The sequence below is a fragment of the Camelina sativa genome, chromosome 8 (genome assembly GCF_030686135.1).
Source record: "Camelina sativa cultivar CO46 ecotype springtype chromosome 8, ASM3068613v1".
Taxonomy (NCBI): Eukaryota; Viridiplantae; Streptophyta; class Magnoliopsida; order Brassicales; family Brassicaceae; genus Camelina; species Camelina sativa.
Window position 1 is genome coordinate 2,258,022 of NC_141887.1, and position 20,281 is coordinate 2,278,302.

The 20,281-nt window shown below is 37.0% G+C and overlaps 6 protein-coding genes across 11 annotated transcripts; 2 read left to right on the top strand and 4 right to left on the bottom strand.

Annotated features, from left to right (window-relative positions):
- Positions 1 to 1,765: 1,765 nt before the first annotated feature.
- On the bottom strand, positions 1,766 to 5,645 carry LOC104705737 (DNA (cytosine-5)-methyltransferase DRM2). Its single transcript, XM_010421806.3, has 12 exons — positions 5,481 to 5,645; positions 5,041 to 5,092; positions 4,834 to 4,962; positions 4,581 to 4,716; positions 4,443 to 4,492; positions 4,244 to 4,343; positions 4,113 to 4,159; positions 3,943 to 4,038; positions 3,733 to 3,832; positions 3,271 to 3,368; positions 2,491 to 3,186; positions 1,766 to 2,373 (listed from the first exon to the last, which is right to left on the bottom strand). The coding sequence occupies exons 2-12, from the start codon at positions 5,041 to 5,043 to the stop codon at positions 1,942 to 1,944; spliced, it is 1,887 nt and encodes a 628-aa protein (XP_010420108.1). The 5' UTR covers positions 5,044 to 5,092; positions 5,481 to 5,645; the 3' UTR covers positions 1,766 to 1,941.
- Positions 5,646 to 6,060: 415 nt separating this feature from the next.
- On the bottom strand, positions 6,061 to 9,349 carry LOC104705738 (shaggy-related protein kinase epsilon). Its single transcript, XM_010421807.3, has 13 exons — positions 9,065 to 9,349; positions 8,594 to 8,744; positions 8,399 to 8,491; positions 8,170 to 8,229; positions 7,787 to 8,059; positions 7,594 to 7,668; positions 7,455 to 7,511; positions 7,206 to 7,346; positions 7,048 to 7,098; positions 6,836 to 6,931; positions 6,662 to 6,745; positions 6,469 to 6,571; positions 6,061 to 6,376 (listed from the first exon to the last, which is right to left on the bottom strand). The coding sequence occupies exons 2-13, from the start codon at positions 8,711 to 8,713 to the stop codon at positions 6,294 to 6,296; spliced, it is 1,236 nt and encodes a 411-aa protein (XP_010420109.1). The 5' UTR covers positions 8,714 to 8,744; positions 9,065 to 9,349; the 3' UTR covers positions 6,061 to 6,293.
- A 2,119-nt stretch (positions 9,350 to 11,468) lies between these two features.
- Positions 11,469 to 14,004, top strand: LOC104705739 (polygalacturonase At1g48100-like). Its single transcript, XM_087460388.1, has 7 exons — positions 11,469 to 11,880; positions 11,959 to 12,090; positions 12,177 to 12,374; positions 12,467 to 12,511; positions 12,605 to 12,812; positions 13,167 to 13,357; positions 13,469 to 14,004. The coding sequence occupies exons 1-7, from the start codon at positions 11,677 to 11,679 to the stop codon at positions 13,856 to 13,858; spliced, it is 1,368 nt and encodes a 455-aa protein (XP_087316514.1). The 5' UTR covers positions 11,469 to 11,676; the 3' UTR covers positions 13,859 to 14,004.
- A 257-nt stretch (positions 14,005 to 14,261) lies between these two features.
- LOC104705741 (peptide deformylase 1B, chloroplastic/mitochondrial) lies at positions 14,262 to 16,334 on the bottom strand. The gene is made up of 7 exons (XM_010421811.3): positions 15,996 to 16,334; positions 15,769 to 15,907; positions 15,488 to 15,680; positions 15,277 to 15,387; positions 14,938 to 15,000; positions 14,625 to 14,762; positions 14,262 to 14,526 (listed from the first exon to the last, which is right to left on the bottom strand). Exons 1-6 carry the CDS (start codon positions 16,210 to 16,212, stop codon positions 14,661 to 14,663), a joined length of 825 nt encoding a protein of 274 aa, XP_010420113.1. The 5' UTR covers positions 16,213 to 16,334; the 3' UTR covers positions 14,262 to 14,526; positions 14,625 to 14,660.
- A 62-nt stretch (positions 16,335 to 16,396) lies between these two features.
- Positions 16,397 to 18,540, top strand: LOC104705742 (ADP-ribosylation factor). Of its 6 annotated transcripts, none has more exons than XM_010421813.3 (7): positions 16,397 to 16,523; positions 16,813 to 16,983; positions 17,120 to 17,190; positions 17,425 to 17,544; positions 17,630 to 17,748; positions 17,842 to 17,923; positions 18,268 to 18,540. In XM_010421813.3, exons 2-7 carry the CDS (start codon positions 16,836 to 16,838, stop codon positions 18,271 to 18,273), a joined length of 546 nt encoding a protein of 181 aa, XP_010420115.1. In that variant the 5' UTR covers positions 16,397 to 16,523; positions 16,813 to 16,835; the 3' UTR covers positions 18,274 to 18,540. The 6 variants fall into 6 exon arrangements, with proteins under 6 accessions (XP_010420115.1, XP_087316518.1, XP_087316519.1 ...); XM_087460392.1 differs by having other exon boundaries at positions 16,401 to 16,523; positions 16,761 to 16,983; XM_087460393.1 differs by having other exon boundaries at positions 16,403 to 16,594; positions 16,759 to 16,983.
- LOC104709131 (putative F-box/LRR-repeat protein At5g15620) lies at positions 18,460 to 20,223 on the bottom strand. Its single transcript, XM_087460389.1, has 3 exons — positions 19,284 to 20,223; positions 19,027 to 19,173; positions 18,460 to 18,947 (listed from the first exon to the last, which is right to left on the bottom strand). Exons 1-3 carry the CDS (start codon positions 20,040 to 20,042, stop codon positions 18,666 to 18,668), a joined length of 1,188 nt encoding a protein of 395 aa, XP_087316515.1. The 5' UTR covers positions 20,043 to 20,223; the 3' UTR covers positions 18,460 to 18,665.
- Between the last annotated feature and the right edge of the window lie 58 nt (positions 20,224 to 20,281).

The window sequence follows — 20,281 nt, forward strand, 5'->3', positions numbered from 1 at the left end:
AAATACCCTAATGTGTCTTTGTTTTATGTTACAGAAAAAAACGTAATTACAAAAATGTCATTGGCACGTCAGAAATCGCTGATGTGTATTAAATAACTCAGCTGTAACGCATTACAGAGATAATGAGGGCTGAGTTATGGTATGGTGCGGCTGATTTATGGAAAAAAAAACATTTGAGTAAGAGCGGACGGCTGACTTAGAGCATAACTTAGCCAAGCGTTACGGCTGACTTAATGAAATCTGGTTGAGTTATGCCCTAACTCAGCCGCTCTTACGACTGAGTTATAATCTAATGGTTGAGTTGTAAAATTTTTGGTTGAGTTATCACTACGACACGGCTGAATTATCATTCTGAATCTGGCTGAGTTATGAACAACGACTGACTTATGAGATGTGGTTATGACTGAGTTATGGTTAAGTTTTATAACTCAGCCGCCATGAGCTGACTTATCGTAAAACTCGGCCATTTTACAGCTGAATTAGTAGCAAAAAATTAATTACTAGAATATCATTCAGTTACGGCTGACTTATTTAACGATACGGCTGAGTTACAAATTTTCAGTTGAGTTATGACATTAAGCGGCTGAATTTGACAGCCATTTTTTTGCTTTTTAATTACTGTAATATTATTCATGTTGCGGCTGAGTTATAATTTTGTTTGATGGCTGATTTACATGTTCATTTGGTGGATGACTTGCCACTTCAGACGCATCATCCATGTCAGCATTCCATGTCATCATCTTCTCCGAAAATATGAAATGTCGTTCCTTCGACTCTTGTTCTTCAACTGGTTAAAAAGTGTTCTTCCCCTTCTTTTTCTCCTTGTTCTTCACTTCTTAATCACACTCATTCTTATTAATTTTCCTCATTCTTCTTCATTTTCTTTCATGGATCCAGTTACTGTAATTGTTGTTTCCAGTAATTGGGTAAAGAAACACAAATATGTATTTAACATCGACAATAGAGGGTGTAGAGTTGTGGAGATAGATGCAGAAACAACACACAACAAGCTTGTGAAGCTTGTTTTTGATGACTACGGATTGAACGCGTTAAGCCATGAGCTAAACGCATGTTCTCGATTTAAACAAGTTGGACACAATGCAAAAACTTGTCTAATGTAGTATTATTGTAATACATTTGTTTTATTTTGTGCAATAACACAGACGTCAAACATTATAACTCAGTCGTCATATTAATCGACGAGACCTTTCGTTTTCCGCTTTCAGATTATTCCTTGTGATAACTCAGCCACAGAGCATTATAACTCAACCGTCATATGAATCGATGAGACCTTTCGTTTTTCCGTAAATGCTACTCCCTCTGTATCATAATAGATGATTTTCTAGAAAAAAAAATTTGTATCATAAAAATTGATTTTCTATAAAATTTTACTAATTAATGTTAAGAAATTATAATTTTCAAGAATCATTAATTGAGAATTTAAATTTTGATAACTTACTATTGGTTGATAGTTATGAAATATATTTTTATAAATTAAAAGTATATTTATAGCTACACATTTAATGTTTTTCTTAATTTGTGTGAAACTCATAGAAAATCATCTATTGTGATACAGAGAGAATATAACTCAACCGTTAAGTAATATAAATCAACTGTTTGCTTTCAAATTATTTCTTTTGATAACTCAGCCACAAAACATTATAACTCAACCATCATATGAATCGACGAGACCTTTCGTTTTCACGTAAATACTATAACTCAGCCGTTAAATTTTTTTTTCCGGGTTGTGACATGGATTATGGAAGAGCAAAAGAGAGTTAGGTTGGCTTTATGTCATTCAATGATGTACCTTCATGGCCAAATTACATAACAGATATGATGCTATAGATAAAGTTCAACTAGATTTTAATCCCAAAATATCTGACAGACTCTAAGAAGACAAGTCATAGCAACTTTAATCTACTTCAATTCAGGGAATGATCAAGATCTTCTCATCCTCGCACGTACAACTTCCAGAATTCTGCAGTACTCAAAGAACAAAGAAGATTGGTCACCTCCAAGACCAACTCGGCTTACTCTGTTACCGCCTGCCAGATTGTTGCAAGGACTTCCTCCAATAACTAAATCAAACCCACCATATTTTTCCATCAATTTTTCAATTGTGTCATTAGTCAAATCTTGCACGTCTGCATACTCAATCAAAATTCCAGTCTGGTTAGTTTGCTCCCAGAAGTCCTTCAATATATTTCTGTTGACTTTTGAGATCTCCACAGACACAACAAGCTTCATTCGGATTTGCAGACGATGAAGTGCCACTTCCCCACCTCCAATACCCGTGAACAGAGATAGAACCTTGATTCCATCTGGGAAAATGGGTTTCAGGACAGACAGATGATATGCCACAGTATCAACCTAAAACAAGTTTAACCAACCAACGAATGAATACACAAAAAATATGTACCGAGTATTTCACTATTCCAAACAGCTAATGATGCAGAATATTATTATGCAGATGGGGTGTGAAGTTACCTGAAAAGAATTTCCCAAAGACTTGTACCGCTCAGTTCTGCTCATTCCACCACCTCGTGTATGATTTTTTGGAAATCCCAGAAGATTCTCCATCTCATCTGGCTCGAGTGGGGCAGCTTTATTCTTCCCCACCCAGACGAGGTTCCATCTTCTACACTGGTCAATCACATATCTTTGTACATGCTTAGGCGGTTCTGGTTCTCCAATGTAAGGCTCAAGGGCTGTACGGATCCTGTTAGTTAACTGGGCACTGCCTGTAACAGTCAAAATGCAGTTCAGCTTGGTCCTTTTATCCCACTCTGGCCACCATTTTTTTGTCAAAGGAAATGCTTCATTAACAGTGTATTTTGGTGGAGGCTGAATCTGGAATCTGTTGTCGATAGGCAGGTTGTGGATGTAGCCCCTCTTCCTCGCAGCAGCACAAAAGTACTTCGAGTCCACAAACTCCGGTAGAATCTCATATAGATGTCGAGATATAGTCTCCCAGACACCTTTAGGTGCGAGGGCGACATTTTCGTAGTAGAAAAAAGGTGGACCTCGTGCTAACTCTGGAAGTTTTCGATGTGTGATGAGTCCTGGCTCGTTTGGAAGCCCAAATCCTATCATTGGATTTGGTAGGCGAACCGGCTCCTCATCAACAGATGACCTTGACTCTCTATTCGACTCTAACCGCCTTTTCTTAACATCATGTCTAGGCTGCACATACCAAATTTTCAACAAAATCAGTGCCCAAACGAATTAACTTATAGAAGACATATTTTCAACAAGTTTTAGCCATACCTTTTGTTCTTCAGGATCAGTGTGAACCTCACTAAATTCTCGAGCCATCTGAGCAGCACAAAGGAAGTCCGTGAGCTCTGCAATGTCCACATTTCCTCCTGAAATTTAAATCGTATAAGTGTGGATAAGTTCGAAAAAGGTAGCAAAATATATAGGGTACGTGAGATATATATCAACGTTTGGCAACCATGTCAATTAGTGAAATACGATGACAATGTTCAACAAAGACATCTAAGGCCTACATCACAGAACCAGAGGCTAACACAGAACTAATGACAACTGTATCAGTTAGCGAAAATACAGTCACAATGCTCAGCAAACACATCTCAGGCCTACGTCACAAGACCAGAAGTTACTAACATTAACACAGGCAATTTCGTTTATGACTCTTTCTCTAGAAGGAAACTGAATAAAAAAGAACTAAAATTTAGTGCTAATGGTAATAGTTTAAGGTAAGGTTACCACATCTCTCCACAGCGAGAGAAGCTTCTACCTCTGAAAAACCCATTCTCACCAAAGAACGTATTTGGTTGCCATTTTCATTGGAGGAGTTTGGATCCTTCTGTCATGGTTTAACAGATTAAAAATGCATATAAATAGCAGTGGTATACATTTACAATTAAAACGTATGATGCTAAACATATGTTTATCACCACCATGAATGACATATACCTCATCATCAGAGATTAATAAATCATCATAGTTGATCTCATCATCAGACCAATCAATGTCATCTTCTTCTTTTACTTCTGCTAATTTCTCTGTCTCCTACAAACCATCAACAAAATTTAAGATCTATCTTGGAATGTTAAGAGACACTATATATTTGCAACATCACTTACTGCACAAGAGAGGAGTGCATTAGCTATTTGCTCCATATTTTCTTCTCCTGAGAGTTATAAAAGCAAATGTCAAAAAGTCATAAAGTTTTAGTTCTTACTTTAAAGGACAACAAAAAAAAATCAGTAAATACCATGTTCATGAATAGCTTTGGTAACTTTTTCTTCATCAAATCCCATCGCAAGGAAATGATCTATAGTCTTGGACTTGGAAGAACCAGCTTCACAATCACTCTTCACAAAGATATATAAGAGGAATGAGAGATTCATTGGATATAAAAAAAGGCCACTGAGAGGAAAAAACAATTAAGATCCAAAAATTAGAAAACTCACCGAGTACTTGGAGATAGTATCAATTATAACCGAAGTTTCTGCATTTGGTCCTGTAAAATAATTGTATAAAAAAATATTGATAAACCAAAGAAACATATATCTAGAAAGAAAAGAAAAAGAAGGGGGAAAAAGCCTCACCAGCTTCCTTGATTGCTCTAGCAATCATCTCAACAGGAAATCCCATGTCAAACAATGTAGCAAAAATCTCGTCAGAGAAGCCCATCTGAACTAAGTCAGTTGTCTCAGTAGTAGGAGAGCTCAAGGAACCAGTTGTCTGACATTATTAAAAAAAAAAAAAAAAATCGTGTTGTTCACATAAGGGACGATTCTGTTCAGGCATAATAAACTGATAAAATTGTTAGATACGTGTTTTAGAACAAGGAAGGCTTACCACGGCTACACCAACTAAAGTCTCGGCCCTGGAATGTACTGGAGATGGAGATGACTGAAAGTTATCAATCTCCAAATCATCATCGGTATTCCAATCCACATAATCGTCATCACCAGCAGAATCCTGCGCCTTCATAACCATGTAACATATATAGTAAGATATACAAAGTAGTTCGATTCATAATTTGAGCAAGTGATCGTAATGTACCATTTTTGTAGTAATCTGATGGGATCAAGGAAGTAACACCAATGTAGTACACCTGCCAAAATTCATCAACTCAAAAAGTATCAAAGGTTTTGTAGATCCGTCAGTAAGAATAACCCAAATGAAAACAATTTGTGCCTTTAAGAAATTCAAATGCCAAGCATGGCCTCAAATTTTCTTTAACTTCTTAAAGAATCTCACATGATCAAACGCAGACAAAAGGAGCAAAAAAAAGTGTGTTTGTAAGAATCAAATTTTGAGAATTATAGCAGATTCTACTAATTTGTATTCTATTTACAATCAGAACAAGTTTTGAATAATGATACAAAACGGAGCCAGCGAAATTGGCCTGACCGAGAACTCTCACTGAGTCGAACAGCCACCGTGAACAAGCTGAATTGAATAAAACCAATAATAATCTAGTACGAGAATAAGATTCATACCCAGAATTTTTGATTTTGAGCTACAGATTAGCAGAAGCACTCCCGCCTCCGGCAATGTTACTGTCGCCGTCGGTGAGAGAGAGAGAGCTCTGTTCCGTCGTTCCGTTTACTCAAGAAACAGTGAAACAAAAAAAAAAGTCTGATTTCTATAAAAAAAATATATTCGATTTTTCAGACTTTTGCGTTTTAGGCCCTATACTTTGTACTACTTCAACAATTAAACCCGAGATGTTTTTTGTTAACTAAATAAACCAAATTTGATAATGACACGTTAACACTTAACACGACACATGTTGTGCTTAGGAGTTTAGAGGCATTTTCCAAAACACTAATTTTTTGTTCCTATAAATAATCATACATTATTGCTTTGAGGAAGTGAAATTGGTTAAACTTAAACTCGAATTTCTCATAAATAAATTTTTATATCTAAGTCTACTACATAAAAGTACATTTAAGGCTCTTTTTGAAATAATTCTGGCGAAGCATTGAAGAATGAGGTTTGATGCATGGCGTACCAAAGATATGACACGTGACGAGCGAGAAGGATAATTAATAATTTAGTATCCAACATGACTGCATCGAGTCAAAAGACAGTTACATACATTACATTAATCATCGTATACATAACAATAAGGTACAAAGCCTTCTGATTTAAAAAAGAATGTCCATCATCCAAGAGACCGAGACAATAAACAGCACCAGACACATGAAAGATGAAAGCTAATAATAATAATCCTGAGAAGCTAACTCCATTACTTAGCGATAAGCGCATTGTGTGCCTACATACACACACATACATAGGGAGAGAGAGATTTAGAGAGCCAGGAAGGAACATTGTTTTCTGGCATGGTCAGGTATAAGCTTGGACAACAACTCTACGCTTGCTCCTCTTAGCTCTACAAATTTCACAAACACACACTTTAGCCTTTTCTATGGTAGAAATGGAAAACAAACAGAAGCATATGCTATGTATTTGGAAGAGACATACCTTGAGGTTTAAAGTTGAAGAGAGGAGGCAAGGGACGACCGTTGGGAAGACGTGTGTTGGGATCACGTAGCTCATCGAAGAACGGGTGGACTATCGCCTCCATCTACAATTACAATTAGTTTGAATCAACCAAACGTATATCAAATATGATGCTATTATATGATGTGAAACAGTAATCATTTCCTGGACATACAGCTGTTGATCTGAGGTTTGGAGAATACTGGAGAAGCCTTGAGACGAGGTCTACAGCTTCTGGAGGTGTACGCTTATGGAAAATCTTAGGGATCAACAACAAGTTTTCCAATCAGCAAAGGAGAAAAATATATGGAGTGATGTTGAGAGAGTAATTAATGATGTGAGTGCTTACTTTGTGCCAAGGATGAGCCTTTATTTGAGGGAATTTGAATTCAGTGTAGTTTGGATTCATACATTTGATTTCCTCCCGAGTTGGTGTTCCAAGAACCTGTAACCACACAATACAGAATAAGTAATGGTTATCAATAGCAGAAAATGGAGCCTCTTCAGATCCATGTCCAATACACAATTGCTAAGATTATGGGTTTAACTAAATTGAAGTACCTTAATTATCTCGACTAGCTGGTCGACTCCACTTTCACCTGGAAAAAGAGGCTACCCAAAAGTTGGACCAGCCAAAGATTGGTAATACAGAACTTTAGACATCATTCGGCGATTCAAATCAAAAAGTATAAAAGATTATGATGGAAAAGTCAAACTACCTGTCCCAGGAGTAATTCAGCAAGAACACAGCCTGCAGACCATATGTCAATTGCTGTTGTATATTCCGTGGCTCCAAAAATAAGTTCAGGTGCTCGATAGTAACGAGAGCAGATGTATGAGATGTTTGCTTCGCCTTTGACCTGTTAAAGAATGGCAAAGCTAGAAAGGTTAGGCACTAGTAAGTAGTAACTAGAAAATGTGCCAACTTTTCCATATTAAAACGAAATCAATGCTAATAGATATTATACCAGAACTTTTGCGCTACCAAAATCGCAGAGCTTGACCTGATGGGTATGAGGATTAACCTACAAGAAGCACAAGATTAATCAAGCAGATATATGTAGATCACGGAAAGGTCTGACCAACATTTCAACTTAAGACACGAACCAGAAGATTCTGTGGTTTTATGTCTCTGTGGCAGACTCCTACTCCTCCATGAATATATGCCAAAGCTCTGCAAATCTGTAGTCACAGCAGAAAGGTAGATAATTTTTTTAGAATATCACGGCAACAATATTGAATGAACCATAGTATATCAGAAAATGAGAGTACACATTCAGGTGGGCTGACTAAAAGTTACCTGATAAGTATAGAGTTTAACATATATCATGGGCATCCTCTGATTTGCTCGACTGTAGTGCTTTGAAACGCGATAAACAGTCTCAGGAACGTATTCAAGGACTAAATTGAGATACAGCTCATCTTTCTCTGTCGTTGAGAAGAAACAGTGCTTGAGGGATACAACATTAGGATGATCAAGAAGCCGCATCGTCTGTAGCTCACGGTTCTTGTATCTTTTGTCTTGCAAAACTTTCTTGATTGCAACAGTTTCCCCCGTTTCTAAACACTTGGCCTGCATATATAGAAGCAACAAAATCAGAAAACATATCTACAGTTGAGTATATGCACAACAGCCACTTAAGTAAAATAAATTATTTAGAGTTTATGTAATTGGCAAACCACCTGAAAGACGATTCCAAAAGAACCTTGTCCAACGATGCGCTCTGCCATATAACTTATGGTCTGAAAGGACAAAAAGAAAGAGCTATAAGAGTCTATATTTTCACGTTACACATCACAGAAACCACAAATTGTGCCACTTACGAATGCAAAAGATATTTTTGTCAACTTCTCTTATTAACATAGAAAAATATGGATAATCGTCAAAAACACAAATGTTAAACAAGCAAACCTGTTTAGGCTGGCCATTTTTACCACCAATAGTTGTAACAATAATGTGACCCGTTTCAGTTCCATTCCCATCAACCACAGCTGCTTCCATTTCCTATTAAGCAAAACCAGCAAGAAGAAAACACGTTAAACGAAAGAAGATACCAACCCAAGTATGTCCAAATCATACTAATTGAAAGTGAGAGTTTCTTTCAACCTTATCATCTTTAATCTTCATCTCGTTAATCCCTTCAGGTAGTTTGTCAGCAGCACATACGGAAGCATTGGTTTGTTTTGTTGCCATAGATGAAGCAGGTAACGTCCCCACAGAAGCCATATCCAACAACTTTTTAATTCAATTCGTCAATCTGTTAAAGATCAAAACACACAAACTCAAAAACATCAGTACATAGTTAAAACCCCTATAACACGAACCAAAAACTGAAACAAAAAAATGACCAACAAGCACAGAGACAGTAAAGAAGATCTAAAAGTAAGAAACACCAAAAAAAAAAAAAAAAAAAGCATAATAGCTCTCTACATTTAAAACTCCGATCTAGTTAACATAGATTCACACAAAACTACATACAACCTTAAACCCTTCCTAATCTATAAAAAAAAACTAAAAAGGTTAGTTCCAGCTTGGGTCAAGCTAGGCAAAGACGAAACAGTTACGGCGCCGTCATACCTGAAAAGTCAGTCTCCGCCGCAAATTCACTTCATCGTTTTTGCTTCAGCAGCAACTAGAAACCCTAAAATAAAACTCTTCCTTGCCGAAAATGGCAAATCTCTCTCTTCGTGAGTTGTTGTTTCTCTCTGTGTTTGTGTTTTTTTTTTTTTAATGTTATGGCAGAGAGAAAAAGCGGAACCCAATAGGTGGTTTCAAAGTTTTAGTTGATAGTTAGTTTTGACGTCCGCGCTCGAGGAAGAGTATCCCTACACGTGGCGTGTTTTGGTTGGAATAATCTTAGACTCACGTCATTTGTGTTTGACTGCTTTTAATGGTGTTGAATCTTTTTTCATGCGGGTAGGTGTATGGTAAGCTTCTTTAATAGACGGTTAGATTTTCAGTTCGGAAAAGCGATGATATAATCGGACGGCAAATATTGAGAGGAGTATGGAACGTTAAGAGAAGCGTGGCGTACACTGATTCACCTTCCTCGCTTTTTGGGTATTTGTTAATTTTTTTGTATTCTTGTTTTGTCAGAAAAAAGGAAATCTGGAATTACGAAATCGCCAAGTCAGCATAAAATAGAAAAGCGACAAGATTTGGTTCCACTAAACGATGTTTTGTCTGATTCGACCGTTGGGTTCATAAAAGGATATGGGCCTTAAAGTATATGGGCTTGTTATATACTCTTCTCTGATGGACGATTGGTAATAAGAAGATTGCACTTTACGCCTCTCTGTTAAGAATACGCACTTTGGTTGAACAATCATTGCCAACAATTAGATAGGATCATACGAATCACCAATTGTAGATAAATAATGGTTACGACAAAAAGAGTGAATTTCGTACACGATATTAGGCTAAACCATCAGAAAAATTGGCGTTATTCATAGAATAATTGCGTGCAAATCCCTGCCTGCAAAACAGTAATATAGAGAAGTTGACAAAAAAATAACGGTATTATAAAATTATTTTATACGAATACGAACGTAGAAAACGTTACATCAAATCACGGGTTAAGATTACACAATGATCAATTTTCAAATATTACGTCTTACGTGAGTTGTTGGCCTTGGCCATACACAAATTCTCAGAGTACTTGAAAAATATTGCTCATGTGACTTGCGCGTTATGAGTACTTCATGTGACTTGCTTTGCTATCCAACACTTTTCTCCCGTATGATAAAAACAAAAATTGAACCATCAAAGTATTGCAAAATTAGTCTAATGTTGCCACGTTTACCAATCTCGTTGAAACCAAAAACAAAAGACATTACCTATTCTGTACTTCTTAATACATTCAAGATCTTGAGAAAGAGCCTTTAACAAACAAAACAAGAATAAAAAAGAAGGTATTGAGAAAGAGGACAAGAAATCAGTTACTTGAAGACAAAATTTATATATCACACTTTCAACTGCCAAAGCAAGAGAAAATTAATAAAGTAGTAACAAGAATTTCAAATAAAACGAGTGATTAAATTATTCCAATTTTGGTAACCAATAGGCTTACCAAGAAGATTATGTAATCATCAAATACTACAATAATTCAACAGTCAACGCATGGGATGCATACACGTAGCAACGTGCTAATCTATAGCAGCCTATATATCCTTTTACCAGGGACTCATGCACGTGTATCTTCAGGTCACGAGTTTTACAAATTTCATACATTGAACCTTACTAATATGCTTATAATTAAACCAGAAACTCCCAGATGTTGGTTTATTCTCTCTATAACAATGAACACAATAACCGTATCGAGCATCCTATTGTCTTTGCAACTAATGCAATGGATCTTTTGGAAATTTGAGTTGAAGATGACTAATAGATTTTAAAAGATTCAGTGACACCATAGATTTAACATAAATTACGGTGCTTGATTTAAGGAACTAAATATAAAAAAGATTATCTGATGATAAGGTTTACGTGGGATATATACCTGTAATTATATGGCAACTTTTCTTGACTCTTTCGCCATCTTTAGTTAGTGATACCTGATAAAATGGATTTTGACCTTACCAAGACTGGTTAAGTATCTGACCGGACCCATACTCTGTTATAAACGAAAGCAATCAGTTGTTTTCAGCAACTACGTACTGCACACAAACCTTCAAGATCAGTAATACAAGAACGAACACTAATGAAAACCATTTAATGAAACTTCGAATTAATGCTAGAGAACACTAAGATGTTGTTAGTAGTAGCGACCAAAAGAAGTTCAAGGTAACACGCCTATTCAAAAACAAATTCAATGCCTAATCGTAAGTAAAGATGTTGTCATGTTGAAGTTGTATGATGATTTTCAAGAACAAATCAAAGCCAAATCACAAGTAAAGTGTGATGATACGGTCAATAGAACAAGCTGATCAAGCAAGTAAACCCCATAAGCTTTATATATTTATTTGCTAATACCATAAACTATACCAAATGAGGAGAACATGCTTGAAGAGGAAGAGAGTTCCAAGGCCTTTTGTCTTCATCTAACTGTTTAACTGCATCATAGATTCAAAATTCATATGCGTAACAGTGCTTTTCTCTACTTATAAATATGAGCCTCGCTTCACCATTTCCTCTTCATTCCATATCTAAACAAATTCTTCCTAGAAACAAATTCTTATTCAATATTAAAGATGAATAAACTAACCTTGAAATATCTTTCCCTCAACTTTCTCCTCTTAGTCTCCTTACTCTCTTCGAGATTTGGGACTTGTGCGGCTAGGCACAGTGTATACTGGAAAGGAATTCGCAGGTCTGTTGCCGAAAGGGAAATTTCCGCAACAATCAATGTGCTTGACCATGGCGCAAAAGGTGATGGGACAAGTGATGACACAAAGGTTAGTGAGCATTTCTATGGTTAGCTGCGTAGATAAATGTTTTATTGATATATAATGGAACCGTTTATTGTATTTCAGGCTTTCGAAGATGCTTGGGAGGAAGCTTGTAAGGTGGCAGCGTCAACATTATTAGTTCCATCTGGTTCTACGTTCCTTGTTGGACCTGTTTCCTTCCTGGGAAAAGAATGTAAAGAGAACATCGTGTTTCAGGTGATTTTCAAGATAACACAAACAACGAAATGTTATTCACATTTTAAGTTATATAATCTCGACTGAAGTATTTTGATACTGTGCAGCTAGATGGAAAGATCATAGCTCCAACGAGTTCAAGTGCATGGGGTTCAGGTCTCTTGCAATGGATAGAATTCAAATCACTTAAAGGAATCACTGTAAAAGGAAAAGGAATAATTGATGGACAAGGATCAGTATGGTGGAACAAGTCCCCTGACTATGATCCAGCAGATGAGTCACAGTCAATAACTAAGAACGACATGGTAAAAACATAAATTCAATTTTCTTAGCTAAACAAAATTGGAAACTCTAGCTTGCAATAACTTTTGCTTCTACTCCTTTTCAACTGTGAAAGGTGAAAGAACAACTGGGTACAAAAATGCCAAAGACTAAACCAACAGTAAGTTATCTTCACTAAAATTCATGGATGGAGTCAAACTCAAATCAACATTTGAAACTTAATTTATTTTGATTTACCTTGGTGTGCATGTAGGCCTTGAGGTTCTACGGGAGTAATGGTGTAACAGTCAATGGAATAACCATACAAAACAGCCCTCAAACCCACCTCAAGTTTGATAATTGCATGAGCATTCAAGTGTCTGATTTTACAACTTCATCCCCCGGAGATTCCCCCAACACAGATGGAATCCACCTGCAAAACTCTCAAGATGCCGTTATTTACCGCAGCACGCTGGCTTGTGGTAACCACAGACTTCAAACAAGTCACATTTTATTTAAATTAAAATATTACTCTCTCCGTTCCAAAATATAGGATGTTTTAGTGAAAACACGCATATTAAGAAATAATTACTTTTAAAAAGTTTAATCAATCATAAACAAATCTGCATAATATAAAATATAAATTTAATCTAAAAGTTGCATAGAAAATTGGAAACATCCTATATTATGAAACAAAAATACTTCTCTAAACATCCTATATTATGAAACAACATCCTATATTATGAAACGGAGGGAGTATAAGTCAACCCATTCTTAATAAGACACTAAAAGTCAAATCATCATGAAGAAAATTAACAATTTCCTTCTTTCTACAGGAGATGATTGTATATCAATTCAAACTGGATGCTCTAATATCTACATACATGATGTAGACTGTGGGCCTGGCCATGGAATTAGCATCGGAGGACTGGGAAAAGACAATACAAAAGCGTGTGTTTCAAACATTACTGTCCGTGATGTCACGATGCATGAAACTACGAATGGAGTTAGAATAAAATCCTGGCAGGTAAATTTTTCCTGTAGAGTCATTTGCATACAGAATAAAGGCAAAGACTGATTGAAAAAAAGCATGTGATAGTTCAAAGATGCTGAAAAGTTTTGATAATGTGCATGATAGGGAGGGTCAGGGTCTGTAAAACAAGTTATGTTTTCAAATATTCAAGTCAGCGACGTAGCCAATCCGATAATAATAGATCAATACTATTGCGATGGTGGAGGATGCCACAACGAAACTTCAGCAGTGGCTGTATCAAACATAAACTACATAAACATAAAAGGTACCTACACAAAACAACCTATACGCTTCGCCTGCAGTGATAGCTTGCCATGCACAGGAATCTCACTGTCGACCATAGAGCTTAAGCCAGCCACAGAAAAAGCTAGCTCACTTGATCCTTTCTGCTGGGACGCACACGGTGAACTGAAAACACAAACTCTACCACCAATACAATGTTTGAAAACAGAAAAGTCACCAGAAGCTAGTCAGTCTAATAATGATGCTTGCTAATACTATAGCAAGAAATTATGTAAAAATGTTAAGATAGGCTAAACATTATAGAATTATACGAATAAAGAAGGATTGATTCCTCTTGCTTTGTCTTATACTAGTTTGTATAAATCATTTGCAAATGAAATGTAACATATTGCATGTCAGTGTATTGCATTCTGTTATAGACTACCGGTATTGAATTGGTCATAAGTCAAAAGAAGAGGACCCAACCCATAGCTTAAGGAAGGATTTTATCTGTAAAGAAACAATCTAAAAATGATGACTTCATGGACCAGTTATGATAGAACACATCACAAGCAATATAATTCTTTAGTCCATAGATCTGAGGGATGCAAAGTAAATGTACCAAATAAGAAGTAAACAATGTATCAAAAGTCTAATTACCAAAAACTCCAACACAGGTAAACAACTAACGCATTTTACTTATAACAAGGTAAACCACGACATGGTTGTAAACGCAGTTTCAAAGCTCAAGCTAATAGGCCAACATTAGATAACAGTGCAAAACAGACAATCTGAATACGTATAATACTCAGCCAAAAAGATTCTGATTTGTGTCTCAACCGTACATCCTGTTTGGGAGATTGGCGTCACATAGCTCCTCTAAATTTAGAAAAGCAAACGTGTTTCTTGTCATTGTCTGCTTCCTATACCATAGTTAAATCCTGCAGTGGGATAAAAGAAGAAAAATTTCAGGACAAAAACCCAAGAGAACAAAGTTTAAAATGTCAAACTCGAAAATAATGTTTAACTCATATCCTACACGAAGATGAAAGGGGATTTGAACGAGAATGTCTCATCAACGTTTGCCAAAACCAACTCCTGCTTTCCGTTTTTGTCGAGCTTGTACTCTTTCAGGGCTTGGCAATCCCGTTTTTTCTTCGTATTTCTTTTCTAGGGCCTGTGGTACACTACTTGTCAGGAATATTGTAGAATTTCGATGATAACAAACCTTTTAAGAGAATAAACTACTTAACGTAAAGATGTTCACCAAAGTCACTACTTAGATGCAAAGGGTGATTTATCCACGAGAAGTATTGTAGCTTAAGACTCTGTCCTATTACAGTTTTACTCACCTCTAGCTCTTCACGAATGCTATCAAGAACTTGATCCGTCATTCTGTCGAAGAAGAGAACTCCCTGTAATTGACAGATTGTTCCATCAGACCGTAACGAGGGGTTGCAAGTGATACTCACATACAGCAATACAAAAAACCTCCATGAAAAACAAGTAAAAGTGCATGCCCAGTAACAAATGTAAAAACAAAGATAAGGCCCGCAAGTAAATGAGGCCACTTTTCAGTGTTTTATCTGGTTTCTTCAAATTGTATATACACACAACTGCAGCCATTAAAATAAATGTATTTTCTGTGTGTTTTTCTTGCTATATAATCAAAATGAAAGTGGAGAAAGAACCTCCAGATGGTCGTATTCGTGCTGAAAGATCCGTGCAGGTAAACGTGATAGACTGATTGAAAATCTTGCGCCAGTAATGTCCCTTGCATCAATCTTGACAGATTGTGGTCGCTGAAAGCAAAAACACAACCAATAAAAACTGAATGAGCAAATGAATTGAAACACAAAATTTGGTGAAAAAAGTAATTCAATTGAGAAAGGGTGGACATACAACTACTTCAGCATAAATCCCTGGGAAGGATAGGCACCCTTCATCAAACGGTACTAATTTATCGGAAAATTTATTGATTTTTGGATTAACAAGAACAATTTCTTCTCCTTCACCACGCTCCCCAGCTGGATTAAACACCATGAGTTGAACATTGAGACCTACTTGAGGTGCTGAGAGCCCAATGCCATCAGTTCTGCCCAATAGCATGTAATCACAGTATCATTCTGTGTTTGTCTTTGTTACTATGTACTAAGTAGTAGTAACTTGCCTTTAGGACTTACTTGTACATAACATCAAACATAGCATCAACCAAGTTCTTCAAATTCTCATCAAAAACACCAATCCTCTTGTTTTTAGCCCTTAGTATAGGATCCGGATACTCAACTATCTTCAAAGGCGTCTCAAATTGAAGATCAGAAGCTTCATAAATCCCAAACAAACGTAAATCAATATAATAAAAATGTAAGCAGAAGAACTAGTGTATATAAATAACAGATAGGGAAATTACCCGAAGCTAGTTCATCATCTTCTCTGCGCGAGACGCGTTTTACTGCAGCTCGGACAGGTGATGTCAAAGGTATGCTCCGGTTCACGGCGGAGGAAAACATTACGGTGGATTTGAGCCGACCATAACCGGGGGATAGAGTCGAACCTCGGCGAGATAAAACCGGTAGGAGTAAGCGAGAGAGCGGTGGAGCTCGGAGGAAGCAGTTACATACCGCCATGGCTAGTAGAGGAAGCGCAAGTTTCAGAGCTACTGGAGAAAGCAAATTTGAGTGGAGAGTAAGTAAAAAGATTGGGTAGAGAATTGTGCTCTGTAATTTTAAGTGAAATCCGAAATATTGATATATTATAGGGACGAATTTGAAAATAGAGAAAAATAATAAATACCATATCGATATGAATCCCATGAATATTCTATTTTTAGAGTTTTCTGTGAGGGAGAGAAAGAGTGAGAGAGAGAGAGACATTGTCTCTTCGAAACTCACGGGATACATACAACAGATCCCCTTCTTTGGAGCTTCTTCTTCCAAAGGTAAACAAACTCTCACACCATTCATCATCGATTCAAATCCTGTATCTTCCTTTTCTCTCAAAACATCTCTGGTATGTTGAGTTTTAATCTCGATCGTCGTTAAGAGTATCAATAATAGCTAAAAGATTTAAAACTGATTTATCTGGTATGGTTGAAATTTTTGTGTTTAGAAAATAGAAACGTTGTTGTTGTTGTTGTTGACCTGATCGTGTTTACTAATCTGATTGTGTTGCAGAGAGAGAGAGAGAGAGAGAGAGATTTGAATCGTGTTTTGGTAATTTGGATACAGGAATATATAGCTTATAAAGGAAAATGGGGCTTAATTTCACAAAGTTGTTCAGCAGGCTATTTGCCAAGAAAGAAATGAGGATTCTGATGGTAGGTCTCGATGCTGCTGGTAAGACTACTATCTTGTACAAGCTCAAGCTTGGCGAAATCGTCACCACCATCCCTACCATCGGTTAGTTTTTTGAGGATTCTTCCAATCATAGTGTTTGTTGTCAATGTGCATTTTAGAGATCTTCCTCTTTTTGTAATTCTCTCCTGCTCTTTGCTTCTCAAAAATTTTGATGTTGAAAGAGGTTTTTTGTTTCCAGGATTCAATGTGGAGACTGTTGAATACAAGAACATCAGTTTCACTGTTTGGGATGTTGGGGGTCAAGACAAGGTAATATATTTTAAAAGTCTTGCCTAGATCCATAGTTTGGTGTCCTCGTAATACAAGTACTGGTCTTTTGTGTTGACTGGTTATATGTATCATGAAAGCACAATTTAAATAGTAAATCTCTGCCTTCACCTGTATTTTTTTTTTAATCTCCGCGTTCATTATCTATTAGTGTTTGTCTTCTTCTTTCTTCTCTGTTTTACTTGACATTATGAAAGCAACTTCCTCGAAAAACAGATTCGTCCCCTGTGGAGGCACTACTTCCAGAACACTCAAGGTCTTATATTCGTGGTTGATAGCAACGACAGGGACCGAGTTGTGGAGGCGAGGGATGAGTTACATCGCATGTTAAATGAGGTTAGCTTTCTTTTTGGCTTTTTCCTCTTGTGTCATTGTAAGACGGGAACACTTTTTCATCGTCTGATTTTAACCCTGTTCGCAGGATGAACTGAGGGATGCTGTCCTTCTTGTATTTGCCAACAAACAAGATCTTCCCAATGCAATGAATGCTGCAGAAATAACTGACAAGCTTGGTCTTCACTCTCTTCGCCAACGCCATTGGTAAAGTTATCTTCTTTCTAGAATTCAATCTTAATGTGGTTAGATTGATCACACAGTGTGGTAGAATTCATCTTATGTTTTTCTTTCTAACAGGTACATTCAAAGCACATGTGCCACATCTGGCGAAGGTCTGTATGAAGGCCTTGATTGGCTCTCCAACAATATTGCTAGCAAGGTAACTAAATTACCGCTTTTTGTATAACTAAATATAGTGTAAAAAGGAACACTCTTTTGAAAGTATTGATGCCCTTAAATAACAGCCATAGAGATTTTAGGTTGTATGCTTATCATAACTGAGTAGATCTTCGAATTGAGGGAACTCACTTACTTGAGCCACCAAACGGTTGCAAACCCCATGGCTGAAGCAGCCCCTGCTTTGTGTCTTGAAATCACGGATGTATCATCTATATTTATTCTCTTACTGGAAACCCACCGATTCCAAACTCTCGCAATGACTGTATATTCATGTATGTGTTATAATCATGAATATTGACCAAACCTTCATTTTGATTCGAGTAGGCATGATGAAGCTGCTGGAATACTTTTTTGCACTTGGAAGAGACCATTAGTGATTGTGGAGCAGAAAGAAGTATAATGTCTGATTTTACAATGGTTTATAGTATCCGTTTATGTTTGTGTCATTGTGTGTGCGTGTAGTTTCTAAACCCACCTCAACCTTTTAACTTTTACCGTTTTGTTTGTAACTAAAGCTTATGGAAAATGTTCTTCATAAGCAGTAGATATATTACCTTTTTCTACTTATATAAAATGTCATAACGTATTCTCTTGGTTTTTAGAACGCTTGTAAAACCTAATCAAACATACTACGCATGAGAGCTCAGTGTGGTCCAACGCAACAGTAAGTAGATTCATGTTCCAACAGAATTGGGCAAACATGAGAGCCAATATGGTGATTATCAAGAAAACTCGACCTTGATCTCGCATTTGGAAGAAGCTCTACAAAGCATTAGCAAATCCGTGGTGAGCCGCAACTTTTCCTTATCGTCTTTTGCGGAGGCGCAAACTTTGACGAGCTCAAGACATGACAACTCCTCCAAGAAACGCTTCATTTGGTCCAGCTCTTTGATACTTCCTTCGTACTCTGTTATTTCTAAGACCTTCACAGGACATGAAGATAAACGAGAACATCCTAAGAAGCATTCGCAATCAGATACAGGATTATCATGGCGCAAGAAACCCTGAAGCAAGAGAAATGTTTATCATAGAAATTGTAAACTGCGTTTTGTCCAACAATATTTTCGGGTTTTTGGATCATACCTTGATGACAAGAGTGTGTAGATTTGGAGCTTTCTGCAGCAGAGATGGTAGAGACGAAACAGATGAACAGAAGTCCACTTCAGATGTGATTGTTAAATGTAAGAGGTTTGCGAACACAGGCATTGCTTCATGGAAGATCCCAAAAATCTAAAACAAAAAAAAAAATGAACTAGTCATCATCAACAAATTGCAATCTTCTTTTGGATCAATATCATTTTTCTATAGTTAACCAATACAGCAAGAAGCAAAACAGTTACCTCCACAGTTTCAGGACATAATAAGTTGAGGATCTCGACATTTCTTAATCCGGTAATCAGATTCGATGGATCGCAATTATCAGGACCTCCCTCTTTCATTGTAAGCCCGAGCTTAGCTTCAACAAGGGAGTCAAGGTTAACAACTGGATACTGAAGCTGAACAAAATCAGAGTATTCCAAGTAGACAAGATTTGGATTATCAAAACTCATGCTCCCCAACTCAACACTAAAACCGACACATCCAATAGTAAGTCTCTTAAGGGTTTGACAGGAGAAGATGTGAGAACATTTCCAAAGTTCCCACGCAATATAAATCATTGTCAACTCCTCAAGTAAAGGGCAAGCAGAGATAAGCTTTTGAAATGCGTCAAGATTATAAAATTTAACGAAATGAAGAGATATAATCTTAAGAGCTGGAAGAGAAGCATCCTCAGGAAGCGTAGGAATTTCAAAACGATTCAGTTTCAGCTTAACAAGTGTCTTGCAAGCAAAGACTTCGAATATTAATGGATCATGAGCTTTTGCGTCAAGATGAAGATCCAAGACACCACGGTTCAGCACATTACATATCCAACGGTTGGTATGAGCTGAGCCAACACCAAGTCGACATTTCAGAGTGAAACTCTTTATGGCGGAATTGCCTGAAACAGCCAACACTCGATCCACGAAGTCCATGAAATATCGTCGGTGATCAACGAAAGGCAAGATTTTTTTTGGTTTGGTAAGGGACAAATGGAGATGTGGTGTGAAGGCAAACATATCACGCCATCTCTTGGAGCAGCTTCATCTATCGAGAGGAAAGACAAAATGCGGATTATAATCCCATCTGGTAGATCGCTGATCCTATCCATTCTTTCCGCCAAAGTCTACAGAACCCTTTCTACAAAAGGCAGCATCATCGGAGAAACATCATAGTAACAGAGGAAATATTCCACAGTTTACTTCAATTCAAGTTCGAGAAGACGTGCGTTCCAAAAATAGTATTCGGACATGGTCAG

Excerpts from the sequence above, each read along its gene's own strand:
- LOC104705739 (XM_087460388.1), top strand. The coding sequence starts at position 11,677 with ATGAATAAACTAACCTTGAAATATCTTTCCCTCAACTTTCTCCTCTTA. Across the intron at positions 11,881-11,958 it reads GGACAAGTGATGACACAAAG|GCTTTCGAAGATGCTTGGGA; the intron begins GTTAGTGAGCAT and ends ATTGTATTTCAG. Across the intron at positions 12,813-13,166 it reads CCGCAGCACGCTGGCTTGTG|GAGATGATTGTATATCAATT; the intron begins GTAACCACAGAC and ends TTCTTTCTACAG.
- LOC104705742 (XM_010421813.3), top strand. The coding sequence starts at position 16,836 with ATGGGGCTTAATTTCACAAAGTTGTTCAGCAGGCTATTTGCCAAGAAA. Across the intron at positions 17,191-17,424 it reads ATGTTGGGGGTCAAGACAAG|ATTCGTCCCCTGTGGAGGCA; the intron begins GTAATATATTTT and ends CTCGAAAAACAG. Across the intron at positions 17,749-17,841 it reads TCTCTTCGCCAACGCCATTG|GTACATTCAAAGCACATGTG; the intron begins GTAAAGTTATCT and ends TCTTTCTAACAG.
- LOC104705738 (XM_010421807.3), bottom strand. The coding sequence starts at position 8,713 with ATGGCTTCTGTGGGGACGTTACCTGCTTCATCTATGGCAACAAAACAA. Across the intron at positions 8,060-8,169 it reads CTTTTGGAATCGTCTTTCAG|GCCAAGTGTTTAGAAACGGG; the intron begins GTGGTTTGCCAA and ends CTATATATGCAG. Across the intron at positions 7,669-7,786 it reads TTAAACTCTATACTTATCAG|ATTTGCAGAGCTTTGGCATA; the intron begins GTAACTTTTAGT and ends CTGTGACTACAG.
- LOC104709131 (XM_087460389.1), bottom strand. The coding sequence starts at position 20,042 with ATGTTTGCCTTCACACCACATCTCCATTTGTCCCTTACCAAACCAAAA. Across the intron at positions 19,174-19,283 it reads TATGTCCTGAAACTGTGGAG|ATTTTTGGGATCTTCCATGA; the intron begins GTAACTGTTTTG and ends TTTTTGTTTTAG. Across the intron at positions 18,948-19,026 it reads TACACACTCTTGTCATCAAG|GGTTTCTTGCGCCATGATAA; the intron begins GTATGATCCAAA and ends CTCTTGCTTCAG.
- LOC104705741 (XM_010421811.3), bottom strand. The coding sequence starts at position 16,212 with ATGGCGGTATGTAACTGCTTCCTCCGAGCTCCACCGCTCTCTCGCTTA. Across the intron at positions 15,681-15,768 it reads ATGTTTGATGTTATGTACAA|AACTGATGGCATTGGGCTCT; the intron begins GTAAGTCCTAAA and ends GCTATTGGGCAG. Across the intron at positions 14,763-14,937 it reads GCATTCGTGAAGAGCTAGAG|GCCCTAGAAAAGAAATACGA; the intron begins GTGAGTAAAACT and ends AGTGTACCACAG.
- LOC104705737 (XM_010421806.3), bottom strand. Across the intron at positions 4,493-4,580 it reads TAGAGCAATCAAGGAAGCTG|GACCAAATGCAGAAACTTCG; the intron begins GTGAGGCTTTTT and ends ATTATTTTACAG. Across the intron at positions 4,160-4,243 it reads CAAAGCTATTCATGAACATG|GAGAAGAAAATATGGAGCAA; the intron begins GTATTTACTGAT and ends TATAACTCTCAG.